Genomic DNA, 18,405 nt, shown 5'->3' on the forward strand with positions numbered 1-18,405 from the left:
TGAATGTCTGATTAAACCAGCTGGGATAGAGGAGGTGCCAGATAGGTGGTTTTCTCCTCTGGCCTGTGCATTTATGGAGATGGTCAACACTGCAGCCCTCTGCCTTCTCCCCTCTTGTGGCAATGCAAGGCAGCATTTAGACCTTTGTGCAATTAGAGTGCTGGCCTAAAGGGTGGAGCAGAGAGCACTGATCTCTGCTTGCCTGTCGTATGTGAGAACAGAAGCAAAGCTGCTGCTTAGTGGATAGAGCTGACCTCCCAGAAGAGAATGGGGTGGGGTGTCAAGCCTGACTTCCTGGTGGTGTGCAGGGAACTGTCTGTGGGTTGTGATGTAATTTGGTGTTTCTGCATGTTCAAGAGTGCTCTTCTGGATTTCTACTTGAAGACCATCCTTATGAGCAAGACCAAGCCTCAGAAGCACGTGCTGGTGAGCCATACTGTTACAGAGCTGGTTTGCTTTTGTCCTACATGCAGCATTGGCTGCTGTGCTGAGTGTTGGCTGCCTTTGCAGGACAGCTGCTGCCCACTGCTTCGCTACATGTCCCACGCTGAATTCAAGGACCTGGTGCTGCCGACACTGCAGAAATCCCTGCTCCGGAGTCCTGAGAACGTCATTGAAAGTGAGCCTCTCACCTCTGCATTGCTGTCAGAGAGCATGAAAAGTTGTTCCTCAGAGGTCTGGAGCTGTTGGGGGAGTGCATCTCTCTGGACTATGCTTTTGGTCTTGTGGGTGCAGGCAGTGGGGTTGTCTGACATCTAAGGGTTAGATTGTGGAGAAGCAACTTCTGTGGTGTGATCCCAAGTGTCTGGGTATGTGATAGCTGTTTGCATTGAGGACAGAATTTCACAGCTGAGTGCTAAGAATGATCCTGAATTAATCTGTTCATTGGGCATCAATTTCAGTGGGTTTTTTTTGTTTTGTTTTGGGTTTTGTTTGTTTGTTTGTTTTTTGCTTCCCACTCCTTACTTGACCCTCTCTGCTCTTGATATGCACTGTGAGGAAGGGTGTATTAAAATGCTAAAACCAGTTACTTAACAAAATATAATATGCCATTATCTCTTCTGTCTTTAGCAATCTCTTGCTTGCTTGTATCTGTGAACCTGGATCTCAGCCAGTACGCTCTAGACATTGTGAAAGGACTGGCCAGTAAGTGCTCTTAACTTCTGGAGGGAATGATGAATGCAGAATAAAACTGTCTTCAACTCTCTGGCTGTACCTGTAACAGCTTGATTACTGCTGAAGGGCTAATTTTATGTGGGAGGGAGGATGATACTGTATCTTGGAACTGGAATAGTTCATGTGACGGTTCCAGAAGCTGAGCCAAGCCGTATGTAAAGATATGTCCTTGCTCATTTTGTTATGATGAGCTCTTAGTTTGTGCATTATTTTCTAGGTCATCTGAAATCCAACAGTGCACAGCTGATGGATGAAGCTGTTGTGGCATTGAAGAACTTGGCTCGACAGTGTAGCGATCCTTCGGCTGTGGAGTCACTGGGCAGACACCTTTTTGCCATCTTAGGGGGTGAGTAAATTGGAGGATAAGCAGTGGAGAGAAATAGAGATTTGCTAGCTTCAAGGAGTTTTGTGTACTTTGTCTATCTGTCTGTGTGGCTCAGCATGGATTGGGGATAATGGGGCAAACTCCTTATGTTAGGGAAGTTTCCTCATGCATCACATAGCTGCTGCCTGTCTATAAGTCAGCTGTCATCCTTTTTCTCATTGGCAGGCTCAGAGGGGAAGCTGACAGTTGTTGCTCAGAAGATGAGTGTCCTTTCAGGTGAGGATTCTAGAAGAAAGCTGCTTCTCTAGTGGAAGAAATTCAGCAGAAGTCTGAATGAAAGGGATCTGTACTTAAACCTTTATGGTTGTCTTCCTGTCCTTCCAAATTGGCTGTGGTTGGTTTGTGGAGGCTGCTGGATACCACGTGCCAATTTGTGACCTTCTATCCAAGGTTGATTCTTGGCTGGTAGGCTAAAATGTTTTATGCAAGGAAGGTGATGACTGTATCCTGAGTGAAAATGAAGACAGAGGTCCTGCAGTGTTGATACACGTTGAATATGACATCCAGATGTACCAGGGATTGAAATGTGAAGGGTCAGGAGGTTGAACTTGATGGTCTTTGAGGTCTCTTCCAACCTTATTGATTCTATGATTCTATGATTTTTGAAATGCTGGTAGTTAGGGAGCTAATGAGAGAGTTCTGTCCTTGCAGGGATCGGCAGCCTTAGTCACCATGTGGTTTCTGGATCCTCTAGCCAAGCTCTGTCTGGAACTGTGGCTGAGCTCTTCATCCCTTTTCTGCAACAAGAAGGTGAGACCTCATGCCTTTGTTCTGGGTTTCCTCAGCAACTTTTGTCTTGAGCAGGGTTTTCACATGGCCCATTACTCAGGAGAAATCTGGATTCTTGCCCTTTTTTGATGAGCAGCCCTATGGAGACAGTTTGAAGGACATGCATTTCTTTTCCTGCCTCCTCCTGACATTGTTAACCTGCTTTCTGTTGTATTGCTCTGTGTTTTATGCAATTGCTGTACTGACATGAGCTCTGTGTTGCTTCCTAGTCCACGAAGGCACGTTGGTTCATGCAGTCTCTGTGCTGGCTCTTTGGTGCGTTCGGTTCACCACCGAAGTTTCTAAGAAGCTGGTAGAATGGCTAAAGAAAGCCTTCAGCCTTAAAACCTCTACTTCAGCTGTGAGACATGCCTATCTGCAGTGCATGCTAGCCTCCTTCAAAGGTAAAACTGTGCAGCTCTTAATAACTCTCTTGACAGTGTGGCTTAAGAAAAGAGTGATCAATTTTGATAGTTCCTGATATGGGTAGCTAGCTGGGGGGATTCAGAAAGATTTCGTAAGGCAGTATCTGTTCCCTGACCTCCTTTATATTTCTCTTAAATGTTCTTTTGGCTTCAAGTTTATAAAGATGGTTTGTCTCCTGGTACAGCTGGTATCACTGCCCATCCTGCTGTCTTTCATATAGCTCTGAAGTAATGATTTATTGATTTATTTTTGTCTTGCATTTAAAACTGTAAGGTTTCTAGCTCAGGGAGCATGCCTTTGTTTTATATAGCACACTGGGATCCTGTTCTGTGGCTTTGGCTCTTGGAAGCCTTTAAAAAAATACAGACAAAAAAAATGACTGTGTTTGAAGTGAAGATCTTAAGAAGTTCTGAGCTTTGGTGATCCTTTTGAGATTTGCATCTGCTCATCCTGTCCCCTGTGACTTTGGTGGTCATCCTGGTGCCTGTATGTGAGATCTCCTTTTCTAGTTGATGCAGTGTGGATCAAAAGTGATACTTGCTTAAGAGAGTAACTGAGCATACTTCAGAGGTTAGCTATCACATTCTCAGTGTGTTTGTGAGCAAAATGGGAGCTCTACATTTTTCTGTAGTAGCTCTGAGGAGTTTCTGTGCCGTCATTGGGGATCACAGGATGACAGTCCTTTCAGAGTCATCAGTATGGCAAACCTGAAGTTACTCATGCTTGCTACAGGCACAGAGGGGTTACTTGTGTGTGGTGTGTGCAGCTGTGCAGGGGATCAAGGCTCAAGACACTTACACTCCAAAATAATTTACTCACCACGAGAAGAACGAGTGGCAATGAAACATTCAGCTGGGATGTGAAGGAAAAAGGGATTCTAATTCTTATGGTTAAAACACTATTTGTGGATACTTAACACAGAAAATCACAAGGTCTCTTGTTTCCTTTGCCAGTAGGGTGTGTGAGATGTTGCTTCTGGAAATACCAGGAACACCTAGCTCAGTTTCTGTGGTAGTGAGGGTCACAGATCAGTGGGATTCCTTGACTGGTGAATGTCTGAAGTGGGAACATTGTTGGAACATGGCTTGTCAGGAATTTACTTTCCCCCTCTTAAGGAAGCATAATCTTTGAAGTCAGACTTCCTGTGATTTGAACCAATTCCCTTACTGTAACTGAATTAGTGTTTTGTGTCCCATGAACAGTAACTGGTATTGAGATGGGACTGTTCCATCTGTGAGGCAAGGCCTAAAGTGGGTATCATCTAGCTTTTCATAGTTGAAGTTTAATGATAACAGTGGTTGGCAAATACTCTGGGAGATTCAGAGTCTCTATATTGTGTGTCTGGTTCCTTTCCTTGTCTCGTGACAACAGAGATGCCATTGATACCCTTGGGGAGTGAAGTGTGAAGGACTGTGTTGTTTTGTAACTGGGCTCTTTCTGTCTCCTCAGGTGACACGTTATTGCAGGGGATGGACTTGCTGCCGATGCTGATCCAGACAGTAGAAAAAGCAGCATCTCAAAGTACTCAGGTTCCCATGGTAACTGAGGGAGTTGCTGCAGCTTTGTTGATCTGCAGGATGTCAGTAATTGAGGGACAAACTGGTAAGGTCACAGAATGTCTAGCAGAATTCAATACAAACAGGTTCTGATGGTTCTTGACAATGTGCATGAGATACTGCTCCTTGATCTGTGTACTGTCCTGCACAGAGTCACTGCTTTCCTGCAAACCATGGATTTATTCCTACCTCTCTCAATGATGTCAGTGAAGAATTCTTCTGTGGCTTTGTACATTTCAGTTTCCATTTGCTTGGGACAACATTCTTCTTTATTCTGACAGAAGACATTCACCCAGACCTTACATGCTAGGCCTTGACTCATGCACTGCAAGTATTACTTGCTTGGTATTTGGGTAGTATTTTTAGAAACCATCTCTGGAAAGCACGAGGCCTGGAATTCTAACTTCCATTAGAGGATATTGCAAGAACTGTCTAAGCTGATCAGCTGGCAGGATGTTTTGCCAGGTGTGTGTTCTGTCTGTCAGAAGCAACACACCGCTTTCCTCCTTCCTTTCACTTTTAGCAAGGTGTGTCCTGTGAAAGATTAAGGTGTAACAGACTTTACATTTCACAAGCCTAAGTCACAGAAATGCATCTTTGTCAGCAGGTGTTTTCTGGGCATGCTTGTTCTTCTGCAAGAGGGTGATGAGAGGCTTTAAAACTGAAGACAAAGCTAGAAGTAACAAGTGATTTCAGGAGGCAGAATTCTACTGTGTTTTATGTATGCTGATGAGTTCTGATGGATTTTTAAACATCCTTGATGGACATCTGTTCTTTTCCTGTTAGAGTCTAAACTGAGTGGTTTCTGGCAGCTGATTCTGGATGAGAAAAAACAGATTTTTACATCTGAGAAGTTCCTGCAGTCTGCATCAGAGGAAGGTAAACTGTCTAGTTGCTGGCTAACTCTATTACATAGTACTAATATTGCTGTCAGCCCTGTTCTGTGCTCCTTGGAGGATCCAGTTTCACGTTCAAATGAGTGTGCTCTTTCAGAAGTAGGTCTGGGCTTGCAATCTAAGCTTGGCAGTGAAATGATTTCTTTCTAAATGAATCTGAGTTATCAAACATTTACAATACCAAATGTGTATGTTCTGTCAAAGTCTTTCCCATACAAAATGCCTCAGCGTGGTGTCCCAATTTGTAGGTAAATACTTGCAACAATCTGGAAGATGTGGAGAAACCTAACATTAAGATGGGAAAAAGTAAAATAAGGGCTGGAGAAGAAAACCTGCCAGTAGAAATCTTAAGATATGTGGGGGAAGAGTAATAACATATAGGAAATCAGTTGGGTTATAAATGAGTTTCTTTATGCTCTGTTCTCTTGCATTTAAAGATTAATTGAAGAAGAAAAATAAATAAAGGTAATTAATGGAATGTGCCCAACAGAAAACATTGGTGACTGCATCTTAAATTGAAAGGTTTGAAAATGAGCTCTTGAATTGTTTCCCTGAAATGATTCATTTTGCTTTTGAGCAAAGCTTTGAAGAAGTGACGTTTTCTAATTGGGAAATAACATCACCACATCAGGGAGGAGGTGGAAGCTCCATCCCTGGGCGTTTTGAAGCACAGGCTGGATGTGGCTTCCAGGCACCCTGATCTCTAGTGGAAAGTGTCCCTGCCCATGGCAGGGGGGGTTGGAACTAGATGATCCTCGAGGTGCCTTCCAACCCTGGCAATTCTGTGATTCTGTGATCATTTGCCTTTGCTTCCTGTAGCTTCTGTTTTCTGAAGGCAATGTGTGTATCTATCATATTCCTGCCTGGGTCTGTAAATGTCCTGAAACAGCACAACTTGGAAGATTTTTATATTGCTCCCTTAGGATGTTATATCCAAAAACTAATGTTAAGAGTAGATACTGTCATGATTTATTAGTGGTTATTTAAGCAAACCCATCTACTTGACATGGTTAACATCCCCAGGCTGTCTGATGCCTTGAATGTCAAAAGTCCCCTTGTCATGTACAAACTATAACCCATCCCATGTTTCAGGGCTTTCTGCTTCTGCCTTAGTCAACATTATCATTCAACACTAATACACAAACCAAAGGGCTTAGTGACAGCTGAAGCTCAGAAGATGGCATGAGGTAAAATGCTCTTCAAACAGCATTATGCACTTGTGCATGAATTCAGGGTTCAGGAATTAACAGTTGGTGCAGCAAGCATGGTGTTTATCATTTGATTTTGCTCTGTTGATTCAGACAGAAATAGGTTGCACACAGTGGTCAGGAAAATTCTGCTGGGATCCAGCTAATAACCTTTCTATGAAATCAGGGTTCTGTTTCCAGGCTTGGCAGATCTGAGTTGGATTTGTCCTTCGCTTCACTGAGAAGATTATGTAGAGGCTCAGTTTTGGTAGCAGTTTTAATGTGTCCAACTTGCTTTTTGTTTTCAGGTAAAAATATAGCTTTTTCTTTCCTTCCTGGGAAGTCTGATGCTATTTTCAATCTTTCTCTATTCCCTCAGCCATGTGTACAGTGCTGCAGCTGACAGAGCGCCTTCTGCTGGACCATGCACAGAGGCTACCTGAGAGTAAAGTTCAGTACGTAGAGCACAGTCACTGCCACCAGTCTGTGTCTGATCCCTGCATGTTAATGTGGGCAGTGGAGAGGGTGGGCTTGGGTCTGTGCACCAAATGTTGAACTTTGTGCTTTTGTGTCCAGCTGGTTTGCAGTGCTGCTGCCCTTGCTAACCTGTTCGTTTCTCTGTTCCCAGGCAGTATCACCGTGCCCTCGTTGCAGTACTGCTGAGTCGGACCTGGCACGTTCGAAGACAGGCCCATCAAACTGTTAAGAAGCTCTTGTCTTCTCTGGGAGGCTACAAACTGGCCTATGGGCTCTTGGAGGAACTGAAAGTGGTTCTCAGTTCTCATAAGGTGAATAGCCAAGAAGCCTAGTCTCTGCTTACTGTGTGTACTGCCAATCACCTCCCTGCCCTACATTTGTGTTAGTTTTGACATACAGCATCAAAGGAAGGTGATTCACTTCCAGATGATCTAGAATGCCACTTGCATGTTACTGTAGCAGTGCCTGTGGTGTGCCTTGTCTTCCCTATATACACAAAAGAGCATTCAGAATTATTTGGGGAGGAAGCTGTAGTTTTCTATGTCCTTCTATTATTTTAATCCCTGCTGGAAGACTAAGTGCTTAGATCTTTTCTTGGCATCGTGGTTCTTTGGCCCTGGCTTACAGCCTGTGCTGCCTATTTGATACAAACATAATATAAATACTTTAGTAGCAATTATTACCAAAAATAGAAAGAAAATAAGAACAAGAAACAATGAGTCCTGTATTACTGGGTGTGTTAGAGCAGTGCCCTGTCAGGATACAGAACTCTTGCCCTAACTGGGTGCCAAGGTTGGAACTTTGTAAATACTCTTCCCATGTCACAGTATTTTTGAAAAGATGCTGGGTAAAATTAGGCTGCAGAAGTTGAGCTTACTGTTGCCAGCCAGCTGGTTCACCCTTTTCCAAAGTCCTCTGCCAAAAATGATTGGTTTAGTTTTATTTTAGACAAGTCTATTGCAGTCCTCCATCCTTAGTCTTTGTGCCACTGACAGCTCTTTGCTTCGTTTCCGCTGTTACCCTGTATCCCTTTTTCCCTTTGAAAAATTCATGGGTTTGGTACTGGCAGAGGGAGCTGATTGTTGGTATTCAGTATGGTGTTCCTGTGTGGAAGTACTCAGGGCTCAGGAAGGCTTGGTGTGATGTGTTAATGACAAGTTGTCCACTCAGGTTCTGCCCCATGAAGTCCTGGTGATGGAGTCGGGAGAGCTTTCAGAGCTAGGAAAGTCGTACGTTCCTCCTCGCGTCCTTCTTGAGGCACTCTGTGTCATCTCAAGTGTGGCAGGGCTTGATGTGGACTCCTTTGAGCCAGAAAAGCTGGCACTGGAGATGCTGCTGGTGAGCCATCATCCATCTCTAGGTAAGTGAAGGGCTTAAGACCGCTTTCATGTCCAGTGGATGGGTTTTTATCTTACCTTTTTGGTTCATTGGATTAGCGGTCTGCTTTGTATTTATTATGCTCATTTATTCTTCTTGCTAGTGGCAGTGCAGCCAGGTCTTTGGCCAGCCCTCCTCATCAAGATGAAGATAGATCCCAAAGACTTCATTACCAAACACCTGAATGACATATTACCCAGGATCACTGCCTACACTGCAGAGAACCAGGTGATAAATGTCTGCTTTCCTTGCGCTAAGTTTTGGGAGATGCTTGGGAACAAGAGGGTTTTCTGGAGGAGTTAAGTAATAACTGGTCTATAAGGAAGGAGATCTATCTAAAAAGCAGGTTCAGAGAGAATATGTCTTGTGAAAGGAAGCTGGGATGTCAGGGGGAAAGAATGTGCACCAGCAATCGAATTTTAGGTAAGATTCAAGTACGTGCTGAGCAAGGAATTAGGACCTGGGTTGCCTCAACAGGACAATACCTTTTGGAGACAATTTCAAGGCATACTGATACTAATGTATTTTTCCTTTGTTTTCTTGATAGTCATCTATGAATGCAGTGGGATCTCTGTCTCTGCTGTCACCTGGCAGAGTACTCCCACAGCTCATCAGCACTATCACAGCATCAATGGAGAATCCAGCTCTGTGCCAGGTTACACGAGAGGAATTTGCCATCATGAAGACACCAGAGGGAGAACTCTATGACAAGTCTATAATACAGAGGTAAGACTTGATCATTTATTTTCTCTGTGCACCTGGGGAGTGCCAGGGGCTGAGTGGGTTTGTCAGATGCTCTTTTTGGATGGGAGTTCCTGGGTTTATGTGCTCTCAGTCCATAGCAGTGCTGATTTCTTCCCTACTTTTCCTTCTCAGTGCTCAACAGGATAGTATGAAAAAAGCTAACATGAAGAGGGAGAACAAAGCTTATTCCTTCAAGGAACAAATCATTGAGCTGGAGCTGAAGGAGGTGAGTTATGGGAAGAGGAAACCAGATTCTCAGAACCATCACTGCTGTCTCTGTTTTGTTGCATGGCTTCAGGTGTGTCTACACTGTTGGGAAAGATTCTCTGAACTTCTTTGAACCCCTGAATGTTGTCTGGAGGCATCAGTTTGTATTAATTGATGTGTTATTCTACATGTGTATGACTGCACTGACTGGTTGGCAATACCTGCTTTTTCTCTTCACCTCTTGTCCAGTGTATCTGGTGTAACTCTTTCAGTAAGGATTGTTAAATGGGCAGCAGTCAATGGCCAGCAGTTCTGTTCAGTCTGGCCAGAGCAAGGGATGTAGGTGAGGGGAAGAATGTGGTGAAAGGAAGGGAACATTTGAGGTTGACTGGAGCATTCTTTCATTAAAGGTTGAGTTCTGTTTGCTCTGGGAAGGATGATGTGCCCATCTGCTGCAGAAAGAGCTGGACAGGTCTTCCTAATGATATCAAATAATTTGTGACCCATTTACGTTTGGGTTGGAGCTGCTGTTATGCTGCCAATGGGGCATTAAAGTCTTGTTAACCTGCTGGTTTCCATTATGTGTCTTCACTTCAGAGTGATGTGCTTGGAAGGGTATTTCAATTCCATTTTAAAAGTAACTTGCTTAAACCCAAACATGTCCAACTCTCTTCTGCCTAATTGAGGGGATGATGTTAATAGCACTCAGTTAATAATGTCCATGGATTTCTGCTGCAGGAAATAAAGAAGAAGAAAGGAATAAAAGATGAGGTGCAACTGACTAGCAAGCAGAAGGAGCTGATGCATGCACAGCTGGAAAGGGAGTCTCAGATAAGAAAACGTCTGAAGGAGGTAAGTTTTGATGGGCTTTTCTGTCAGCTCTGTAGCAAGCGTGACCCAAGGCATTGTGCTAAAAGGAAAATGGAGTAGCATAGAGAATATCTGGCAATAATCTATTTGTCTATGGAATTAGAAATTAGATGTAACAACTTGATTTTTCCCCAATGCAGTCTTCATGGCAACCTTTTCAATTGTTTCTCTTGCAGCTTGATAATGAGTTGGAAACAGCCCTAGGACTCCTGGACACTGTTATAAAGAGGAAGCCTCCTGGTCTAACTCAGTACATCCCTGGTCTCATCGGCTCCTTCTTGCCGCTCTTCAGATCCCCTTTGGCTGCTCCAAGGGTTAAGGATCCTTTTCTTTCCTTAGCTTCCTGTGTCATGCCTGCTCGACTGAAAACCTTTGGTTAGTATTTGCAGTTTCACAGAGTGGTTTAGGTTGGAAAAGACCTCTAATATCATCCAGTCCAGCCATCTAAGGGCAGAGTGCATTATTTTGATGTCAGGGTGGTGAACATCCTTGCTTTTACAAGCTGTGGATGATTAACATATACTGCAGACAGCCAAGAGGAAAAACCACCCTGGAACAGTGCTTAGAAAGATGACTGCAGTGAACTAGAGATCCTGCTGCTGAATAGGACTGAGTCCAAAGACAAGGAGTTGTCTAGTCATTGTGACCACCTCTCAGTAGTAGTTGGTTGCAGTGGGCCTGTCTCCCCTGTGTAGAGTTTGGAGGCTGTAACTCAAATCTGTGTGTATGAAGGAAGCTGTCCCTTATAACCTTGGGGCTCTGCTTCCTTCTCTGTGCCTCTTGCAGCTGGGGCCCTTGCCCAGAGCTTTTGTTACAGTTCTTGGCTCTGTGCTCGTGCGGAATTTTTCTCTCAAGTGTTTGGGTTTGGTCCTGTCACAGAATCTTTATTCTTTCATACCAGGTACTTTAGTGAGCCATGTGACCCTGCGCCTGATGAAGCCAGAATGTGAATTAGATGAATCCTGGTGTCAAGAGGAGCTGCCTACTGCTCTGAACAGAGTTGTTGGCTTGCTGCATGCCCATACCATTCCTAGTCGAACAGGCAAGGGAGAGCCAGGTAAAAAGCCCTGTAGAGCACTCTGACCTTTTCCACATCCCCCAGTAACTCTGTGAGCTGTGTAATCTCAATGGTTTGTGTAATGTTTTATAGCTAAGACTTCACTTTAAAAAAACCCTCAAAACAAACCAAAAAGAGTAAGTCTACAGCTAGGAAACCCTTCTGATTGTTTGGGGTTTTCTGCAGTGGTAGAAATTATCCAAGTACAGTAAGTGAAAAAATGAAGTAACAGTGTATTTTTTTCCCTTAAAATGGTGGTTACAGATACAATAGTAGTCAAATTAAGGCTCGTCTTTGCCAGGGACATTTCCTACCTTTCAACATCACTTAGCATAAGTGATTCAGTGAGACTAAGTAGAAAGACAAAATAATTGCTTGTTATCTGTGATCTCAGCAATGAAGTGCCTGTGGCCTCTGCTTGTTTTCTGTGTAGTGCTGCAGTTCATGAATATTTTATTCTGGCACAGTTGTAGAAGCAGCAGCTCTTTCCCACTTTGTAACAGGGAAGGCAAGCACCAATATGGTCTGGGTTAAAATGAACCTTTTTATCTTGAATGGATTGTTGTGTTGGGTTTGTTGGCGTGTGTTTGTTTTTCTCCATTGAGTTCAGATCACTTCTAGACTCTGCTTCACGGTGGGGAGTGCAAGTATTTTTACCACCACTTTGAAGACAACAGCACAGAAGAGAGAGGATAGGTCTGCTGCCTTTGGAGGATTAGTAGTGATAGAGATGGATCACCCAGGCTTTGGAGTTACTCATCATCTAGCTCAATCAAAAGCTGCTGTGGTAGATGGTTTCTAATTATTTAAAGGAAACATAGGACTCCTTTTGGTCCTTACCCTAGTGGTGACTGTGGCACATGTAATCTTCACAGCTGAGTAGCAGCAATTGACCATGTTGAGCACCACTTCAGTACTGAACATCTCAGGGATAATTCAGTAGCCCCACTATGCAAGTTATTTCCATAGTAAGTGCAAATTCCTTAACATTAGAATCCATTTTCAGTCTTATTTCCAGAAAGCAGTGTAAGTGTTCTCATCCCTTGTCCTTCAAGTACTTAAGTGAATATCTGATTTTGTTTTTCATTTCTACAAGAGCAAGGAAGTAGGTGCCATAGCACTTTGTTGGGCAAACCATGTTATAGTCCCAAATGATTTTTCCTCATTTTCAGAGTCCTTTGGAGTGTAGTCTTGTCATATTATTTAAGAGAGGTTAGTTTCTTAGGTTGCCATAAGACCTTAGAGAGACCATACCTCACTATAATGTGGATGATAAGAGTTCTCATTCATTGCTGAAATGCCAAGACACATAATCTTTTTTCCTTGTGGTCAGTACCAGCTGCTCTGTTAATAGAATATTTATCTTAGATGAAGCTTTATTCTTCCTGCTCTTCATATAGGGACAGTTGTTTAAGCCTAAAAATATCTACAAAAATCAAACCCCAAAAGTGTAAAAGTGAGCAGACACTGAGCAAAGAGAAAGAAAAATCCCCCATCAGAAATGGAGGGGAGTTTGCCTAAGCTGTTCATGTGAAATAGTCAGGAGCTCACCATGTGTTTGGTATTTAATATTTCTGCCTTGAACTACTTTTGCAGTATCCATGCCCTACATAAGCTGACTAATACTGCAGTATTGTATCTGCAGTGCTCTTCGTCTGCATCTTAGGAATTTGAGATCTGGCATTTTCAGACAGCACAGGATGTAGAAAATAGAAAGCAAATGTTTTCCCTAGTCCAGTGCTTGGGGTTTAACTGGACTAACTGGAGGGACTGAAAGGAACATTTATTATGTCCTATAACAAGCACCTGTGAAAAGGAAGGATCAAAATCTTTAACAAGGGGAATCCCAAACCTTTAATTTTTTTCAGGGTGGGAGGGGAGCTGAGACTTGCAGCAGAATTAGAGGAACCTCATTCTCAAGAGGCAGCTGAGGACTGGAATGACAGATTAGCTAGACTGATAGGAAGTGTATAAAGGGAAGGTAGCTGGCAAATGGGAGAAGTGAATTTTCAAAGTGAGTTAGTTACAGTGTGTCAGACCCCTGTGTGGGTCCTGCTGCTCAGAAGTAAAACTGACCTTAGGGTTGGGGTTTTTTGGGGTAGTTTAATTAATTTTAATTCTCAGAGTGCACACACAAACTTATTGCTCTTTAAATAATAGCTTTTATATCAGCTTTGGTTGTGTGATGGATTTGATTTTGTGTCCTGTTCCAGGACAGACAAAACCCAGTTTTGCCTGTCTGCTTTAATCTACTGACTTGTTTAGATTTCATTTACTGTGTGTATTTTCACACCGTTAAAGCACTGGAAGTAATTTGGAATCCTAATGGGACTTCAATTAAAGTCAGCTCATTGGTGTAGCAAGCAGCAACAACGTTAGATAGATTCATACAGTCATTTAGATTGGAAAAGACCCTTGAGGTCATCAAGTCCAATCATTAATCTAACACTGAAAAGCGAAATGTAACTGTTGGGACCATACTGTTGCTGCTAAGTGAAGTGGCAAAGTGACAGAGGCTAAACAGTGTGGTGTGCACTGCCTTGAACAGACTGAGGATTGTCTGTGTGGAGCCAGTGTCCTTCAGTGTCCTTCAGTGTCCTAGGGGCATAGAAATGCTTAGGGTCACTTAGTGTGTTGGTTCATAAAGCTGAAGCTGGCCATATTAATTATGTGCTACCAAGGTGTACCTTTTTCACCAACCAATACTTTAAAACAAAGACCTGTTTAGAGTTAGAACATTTGTGAATACAACAAGGTCAGCTATGCTCAAAAGATTGTCTTTCCTTTCTGCAGGTGCTGCCCCATTATCAGCTCCAGCATTTTCCTTAGTCTTTCCTCTCCTAAAGACTGTTATAACTGAGACACCTCATGACAGTGAAGACAAGGAGGAGTTTCTGGTCAAGATTCTGCAGATCCTTACAGTCCATGCTCAGCTGAGATCATCAGCAAATGGCCAGGCTTTGCTGGTGGATGAGGTGAGAGCTGTGGGGATCAGATGACCTCCTTCAGCAGCTTGTTCAGATGAGGCATGAGATGAAATAGCTCACGTGTAAACTGGACAAAGCAGGTTAATTGTACAAGTTAACAGTGGAAGACTGTTCTCTGTCACAGGTCTTGGTTACCCATCCAGCCTTAGGTTTTGGTTGTGATTTTTATGAGGAATGTCACACACACAGGGTACTTTGGAGTCACCAGGCATAAAACTTTTTCTCCCCTAACCTTTCAGAACGGCCCAGAATTGCTGCCCCGGAGGGACATGCTGGTGCTGCTGACACGGGTGATTGGAACAGGTTCTCCACGGTTACAGGTGAGTCCTTGTCTTTATAAGCACAGTCAAGATTCTGCCCAAGTTTCATCAGCAACTAACTGAGGGAAACACTTCAACCTTGTTTAAGTCTCTGAGGCTGGTGGTTGATACATTACCGATTTTTCTCCTATGCTTATGGCATTCATCTTGGGTTAAAATATCTGCATCTTTTTTCCTGTGGGTTTAATGCACCAAACTTACACTGCAGTTTTTCACAGAATCACAGAATGTTAGGGGCTGGAAGGGACCTTGAAAGATCATCCAGTCCAACCTCCCTGTCAGAACAGGATCACCTATGCCAGATCACAATGGAACACATCCAGGCGGGTCTTGAATATCTCCAGAGAGGGAGACTCCCCAACCCCCCTGGGCAGCCTGCTCCAGTTTTCTGTCACCCTCACAGTGAAATTTTTTTTCCTCATGTTTACATGGAACTTCCTATGCCTCAACTTCCACCCATTGCCCCTTGTCCTGTCATTGGGCATCACTGAGAGGAGCCTGATTCCATCCTCTTGGCAGTCACCCTTGACATATGAGGTCACCCCTCAGTCTCCTTCTCTCCTGACTAAAGAGCCCCAGCTCCCTCAGTCTCTCCTCATAAGGGAGGCATTTTATTCCTTCTGCAAGGCCTTGTTCTGTCAAAGAAGTTTAGTAGTCAATCCCTGAGTGTTTGTTCTAAGGGATGAGATGGCAAAGGGTTGGACTAAACCTATCAGTTCTTGGTTTGATCATGAACCCTTGTCACTGTTCTTTGCGAATTTATTCTCTTGTGATAGCACTCAGCTCCCACCCTGCACTTGCTTTGACCAGGTGCCCAGCAGCAGAAGGCAGTGGTGGAGTCTCTAATACTTCCTTATGACATTTTAGGTTTTGGCTTCCAATGCACTGACCACGCTGTGCACAAGCAGCAGCGGGGAGGATGGCTGTGCCTATGCAGAGCAGGAGGAGATTGATGTGTTGCTGCAGGCCCTGCAGTCTCCCTGCATGAATGTTCGAGATGCAGCTCTCAGGGTAGGTGGGAATCATCCAGGGGAGGTGAATGTTCTCTAACAGTTATGAGGAGGGGCTTCAGCTAGTCTTTGGGTAGTGTCTGAACAGTAGTGCTCTAAGTAATGCTCTTTGTACTAGATTTACCTTGCAAAAAGGAGTACTCTGGGTCTATCTGTGCCTTTGTTTTGTTAAAACAGGTGTAATTATTAACACTTAACACCCTCTATTTACAATTCCAAGGAGCATAGCCTTAGAAAAGTTGTCCAAAAATTCCTATGCTCTGTTTTTGAAGGCTTCAAGACTGAGTTATTTCTTGGAAAATAAAAAGAATGAAAACCAAAGGATGCTTTTTGTCACATGTTTTTGTCACACTTCAGCTTGGCACACCTGAGCTGGCTCTTATGTGTTCAGAAGCAGACAAGTCTGTAGTCACCAGAGCACAACTCAGTGCCCAGCTGCCTCTGCAGCCTGCCTGTGGAGCTCTATCTTGAGTTTCACCATCTCACCTATTAGCAACAGGGAGTTCTGGATCTGCACAGGCAGTATGCTGCACATGCAAACATGGGTTTTGACACTTCCAGCTACCAAGAACTTCACTTTGCAAAGGTTTTAAGTGTCTTAAGCATCTGTTTCTAAAATCAGATCCTTGCATTGATTCTTCTGTAAACTAATTCAGGGACTGATGGAGTTACAAATGGTTCTGCCAACCCCAGACAGCGATGAAAAGAATGGGCTGAATCTGCTGCGTCGCCTTTGGGTAGTCAGGTTTGATGTGGAAGATGAGATCCAGAAGCTGGCAGAGAGGTAAGAGTTCTTCCTGGCTGATTGGATTGTGGGAGGCCCTCTCTTCTGTTCACCTATGGAGCTCCTGCAGGTGGAGGTCAGCTTTTGCCCCCCTGATATTTGCATAAAGCAGTGGCTTCTCCTGCTGATGGATGAGCATCTGTCGTCTCTTTCTGTGTACCGCAGGTTGTGGGAGTCCATGGGTCTGGAGCTGCAGCCTGACCTCTGTTCTCTGCTGATCAAAGATGTCATCTACCACGAAGAGGCAGTGCGACAAGCAGGTGCTGAAGCCCTTTCCAGAGCTGTAGCTCAGTATCGAAACCAAGCGGCAGAGGTCATGAATAAACTTAAGGAGATTTACCAGGAGAAGCTCTACGTGAGTACTCTTGTTCTGAGGGGCTGACAGCCACGAGCTTGGCCTATATTTGATATCTTCTATTAATCACTCTTCCTTTTGTCTGTCTTGAGGATGTGCATGAAGCCTACTGTTGCTGTGTTTGCTTGTCACAGACTATGTTTCTCAAGCCTCAAGTTACCAGCTAGTAATGGCACTGTTGCACAGGTGGAAGATATGCTGCAGGTGGTACAGGAGGGCTGGGGCAGAGCAGTCTTCTTGGGCCCACTCTAGCTCTCTGCTTGTTTTTAACTCTTCTGCTGGTGGTTTTATACCTCTATGTAGTACTCTAAAATGGCATTGCAGGTGTGGCTAACAGTGTTCTCTGCAGGTGTGGCTAACAGTGTTCTCTGCATGTGTGTCCTCGGAAAAGGCATTCTGATTAAATTGTTTTCTTCTTCCAGAGGCCACCTCCAGTTTTGGATGCTTTGGGACGAGTGATCTCTGAGTCACCGCCTGACCAGTGGGAAGCAAGGTACAATCATCTTCAGATTGATCTCATCACTTCCTGTGCATCCAGATGAGATGCTCCAGATTTTTTAATTTTCATTTAGGAGTTCAGGCAGTGGAGAAAGAAGGGAATACTAAAGGAACAAACTGTATGCATTTGTATTCACTTGATGGTGAATGGTAGAATGTATTTGTGCCCTGCAGCAGGCTGGCCAGGCCAAACTGCAAGTCTCTCAGTTCCATCGAAGTACTGGGTGCTATCTTCTCTCAGTCCTGATAAGAACAGAGTTGTTCCCTCTCAGACTGTCTTATCTCAGACTGTGTTCCCACCTCTGTACAGGCAATTGATTGTTTCAAGAGCAGCAGTGTGAACCTTAATGAACTGGACATGTTCCAGTTTGACTAATTACCTTTTGTCTACTTGGATGCCCTGTTACAGGTTCAATTGGAGATCATCTTGTTCACTACCTGTGTTAAGCTGATCTCTTCTTTAGTGCTGCTGTAACTTGGTGTAAAGCTGCTGTATTTCAGCAGCAGATGAAGTGATCCTGATGTCTGCCTTTATTGGCCCAAGTATTTGCAACGCTTAATTGGGATAGAAGTCATTCTATAGCTGAAGCATTGTTGTCCTTCTGGGAACCTGCAGCATGGGGCAAGTAATGAAATGCAGAGAGGTTGGATGCTCTGAAGCTCTTTGGTTTTGTAGTGCTTCCCTCTCTCAGTTTCTGTAATGTGCTACTGATAGCAGATGTGCTTGTGATCTCAAGCAAATTCTATCAAAAGTCTGTAAGCTCACAAGCTTGGTGTCTTTACAGGTGTGGCATTGCTTTGGCCCTCAATAAGCTGTCCCAGCATCTGGACAGCTCTCAGGTGAAGCCCCTCTTTCAGTTTTTTGTACCGGATGCCCTGAACGACCGCAGCCCTGCAGTCAGGAAGTGCATGCTGGATGCAGCTCTTTCAACGCTCAACACTCATGGCAAAGTAAGTCTGAATGGTGCTCTCCAGCAGTGGAAGAAAGTGGGGTGAAGGTGTCAGTACTGTGTTGGAGCCCATAGATATTTATTTTTCCCCATAGAGGTTACTGTTACTTGTAATACTTGAACACCTTTGTGTTGCAGGAATTTTGGTGGCTCTGGAGTGGTTCTGTTAGTGACTAGTGTTGCCTAAGAGTGTGATTTCCCCCTGTCATTGCAGTAAGAAATAGCACTGGATTAACTGCAGAGTTAAAGTGATGTAAAACTAGAGTAACAGAAGTAAAATCAGACCACAGGTCTTTTAATCCTGAGAAGGTGAAGTTTCTCTTCCATGTCTCATACAAAACACAGCATGAAAGCTTGCTGATTGCTGGCTTAACC

General features: G+C 43.9%; 1 protein-coding gene across 2 annotated transcripts in view; it reads left to right on the forward strand.

Moving 5' to 3' along the window:
* Positions 1 to 18,405, forward strand: part of GCN1 (GCN1 activator of EIF2AK4) — a 43,708-nt gene that overhangs the window by 6,481 nt on the left and 18,822 nt on the right. For both annotated transcript variants that reach the window (XM_068161753.1, XM_068161752.1), the window contains exons 8-32: positions 358 to 426; positions 511 to 619; positions 1,072 to 1,146; positions 1,394 to 1,522; positions 1,727 to 1,777; positions 2,213 to 2,311; positions 2,560 to 2,733; positions 4,205 to 4,357; positions 5,098 to 5,190; positions 6,774 to 6,849; positions 7,023 to 7,182; positions 8,042 to 8,231; positions 8,352 to 8,476; positions 8,796 to 8,974; positions 9,125 to 9,218; positions 9,938 to 10,051; positions 10,246 to 10,444; positions 10,971 to 11,126; positions 13,920 to 14,101; positions 14,353 to 14,433; positions 15,301 to 15,444; positions 16,100 to 16,227; positions 16,393 to 16,582; positions 17,005 to 17,075; positions 17,866 to 18,031. In XM_068161753.1, coding sequence (XP_068017854.1) covers positions 358 to 426; positions 511 to 619; positions 1,072 to 1,146; positions 1,394 to 1,522; positions 1,727 to 1,777; positions 2,213 to 2,311; positions 2,560 to 2,733; positions 4,205 to 4,357; positions 5,098 to 5,190; positions 6,774 to 6,849; positions 7,023 to 7,182; positions 8,042 to 8,231; positions 8,352 to 8,476; positions 8,796 to 8,974; positions 9,125 to 9,218; positions 9,938 to 10,051; positions 10,246 to 10,444; positions 10,971 to 11,126; positions 13,920 to 14,101; positions 14,353 to 14,433; positions 15,301 to 15,444; positions 16,100 to 16,227; positions 16,393 to 16,582; positions 17,005 to 17,075; positions 17,866 to 18,031 — 3,207 coding nt within the window. The remainder of the gene's footprint in view (positions 1 to 357; positions 427 to 510; positions 620 to 1,071; positions 1,147 to 1,393; positions 1,523 to 1,726; positions 1,778 to 2,212; positions 2,312 to 2,559; positions 2,734 to 4,204; positions 4,358 to 5,097; positions 5,191 to 6,773; positions 6,850 to 7,022; positions 7,183 to 8,041; positions 8,232 to 8,351; positions 8,477 to 8,795; positions 8,975 to 9,124; positions 9,219 to 9,937; positions 10,052 to 10,245; positions 10,445 to 10,970; positions 11,127 to 13,919; positions 14,102 to 14,352; positions 14,434 to 15,300; positions 15,445 to 16,099; positions 16,228 to 16,392; positions 16,583 to 17,004; positions 17,076 to 17,865; positions 18,032 to 18,405) is intronic.

The sequence above is a fragment of the Melanerpes formicivorus genome, unplaced genomic scaffold (genome assembly GCF_026170545.1).
Source record: "Melanerpes formicivorus ecotype bairdi unplaced genomic scaffold, bMelFor1.0.p_v2 SCAF_60, whole genome shotgun sequence".
Taxonomy (NCBI): Eukaryota; Metazoa; Chordata; class Aves; order Piciformes; family Picidae; genus Melanerpes; species Melanerpes formicivorus.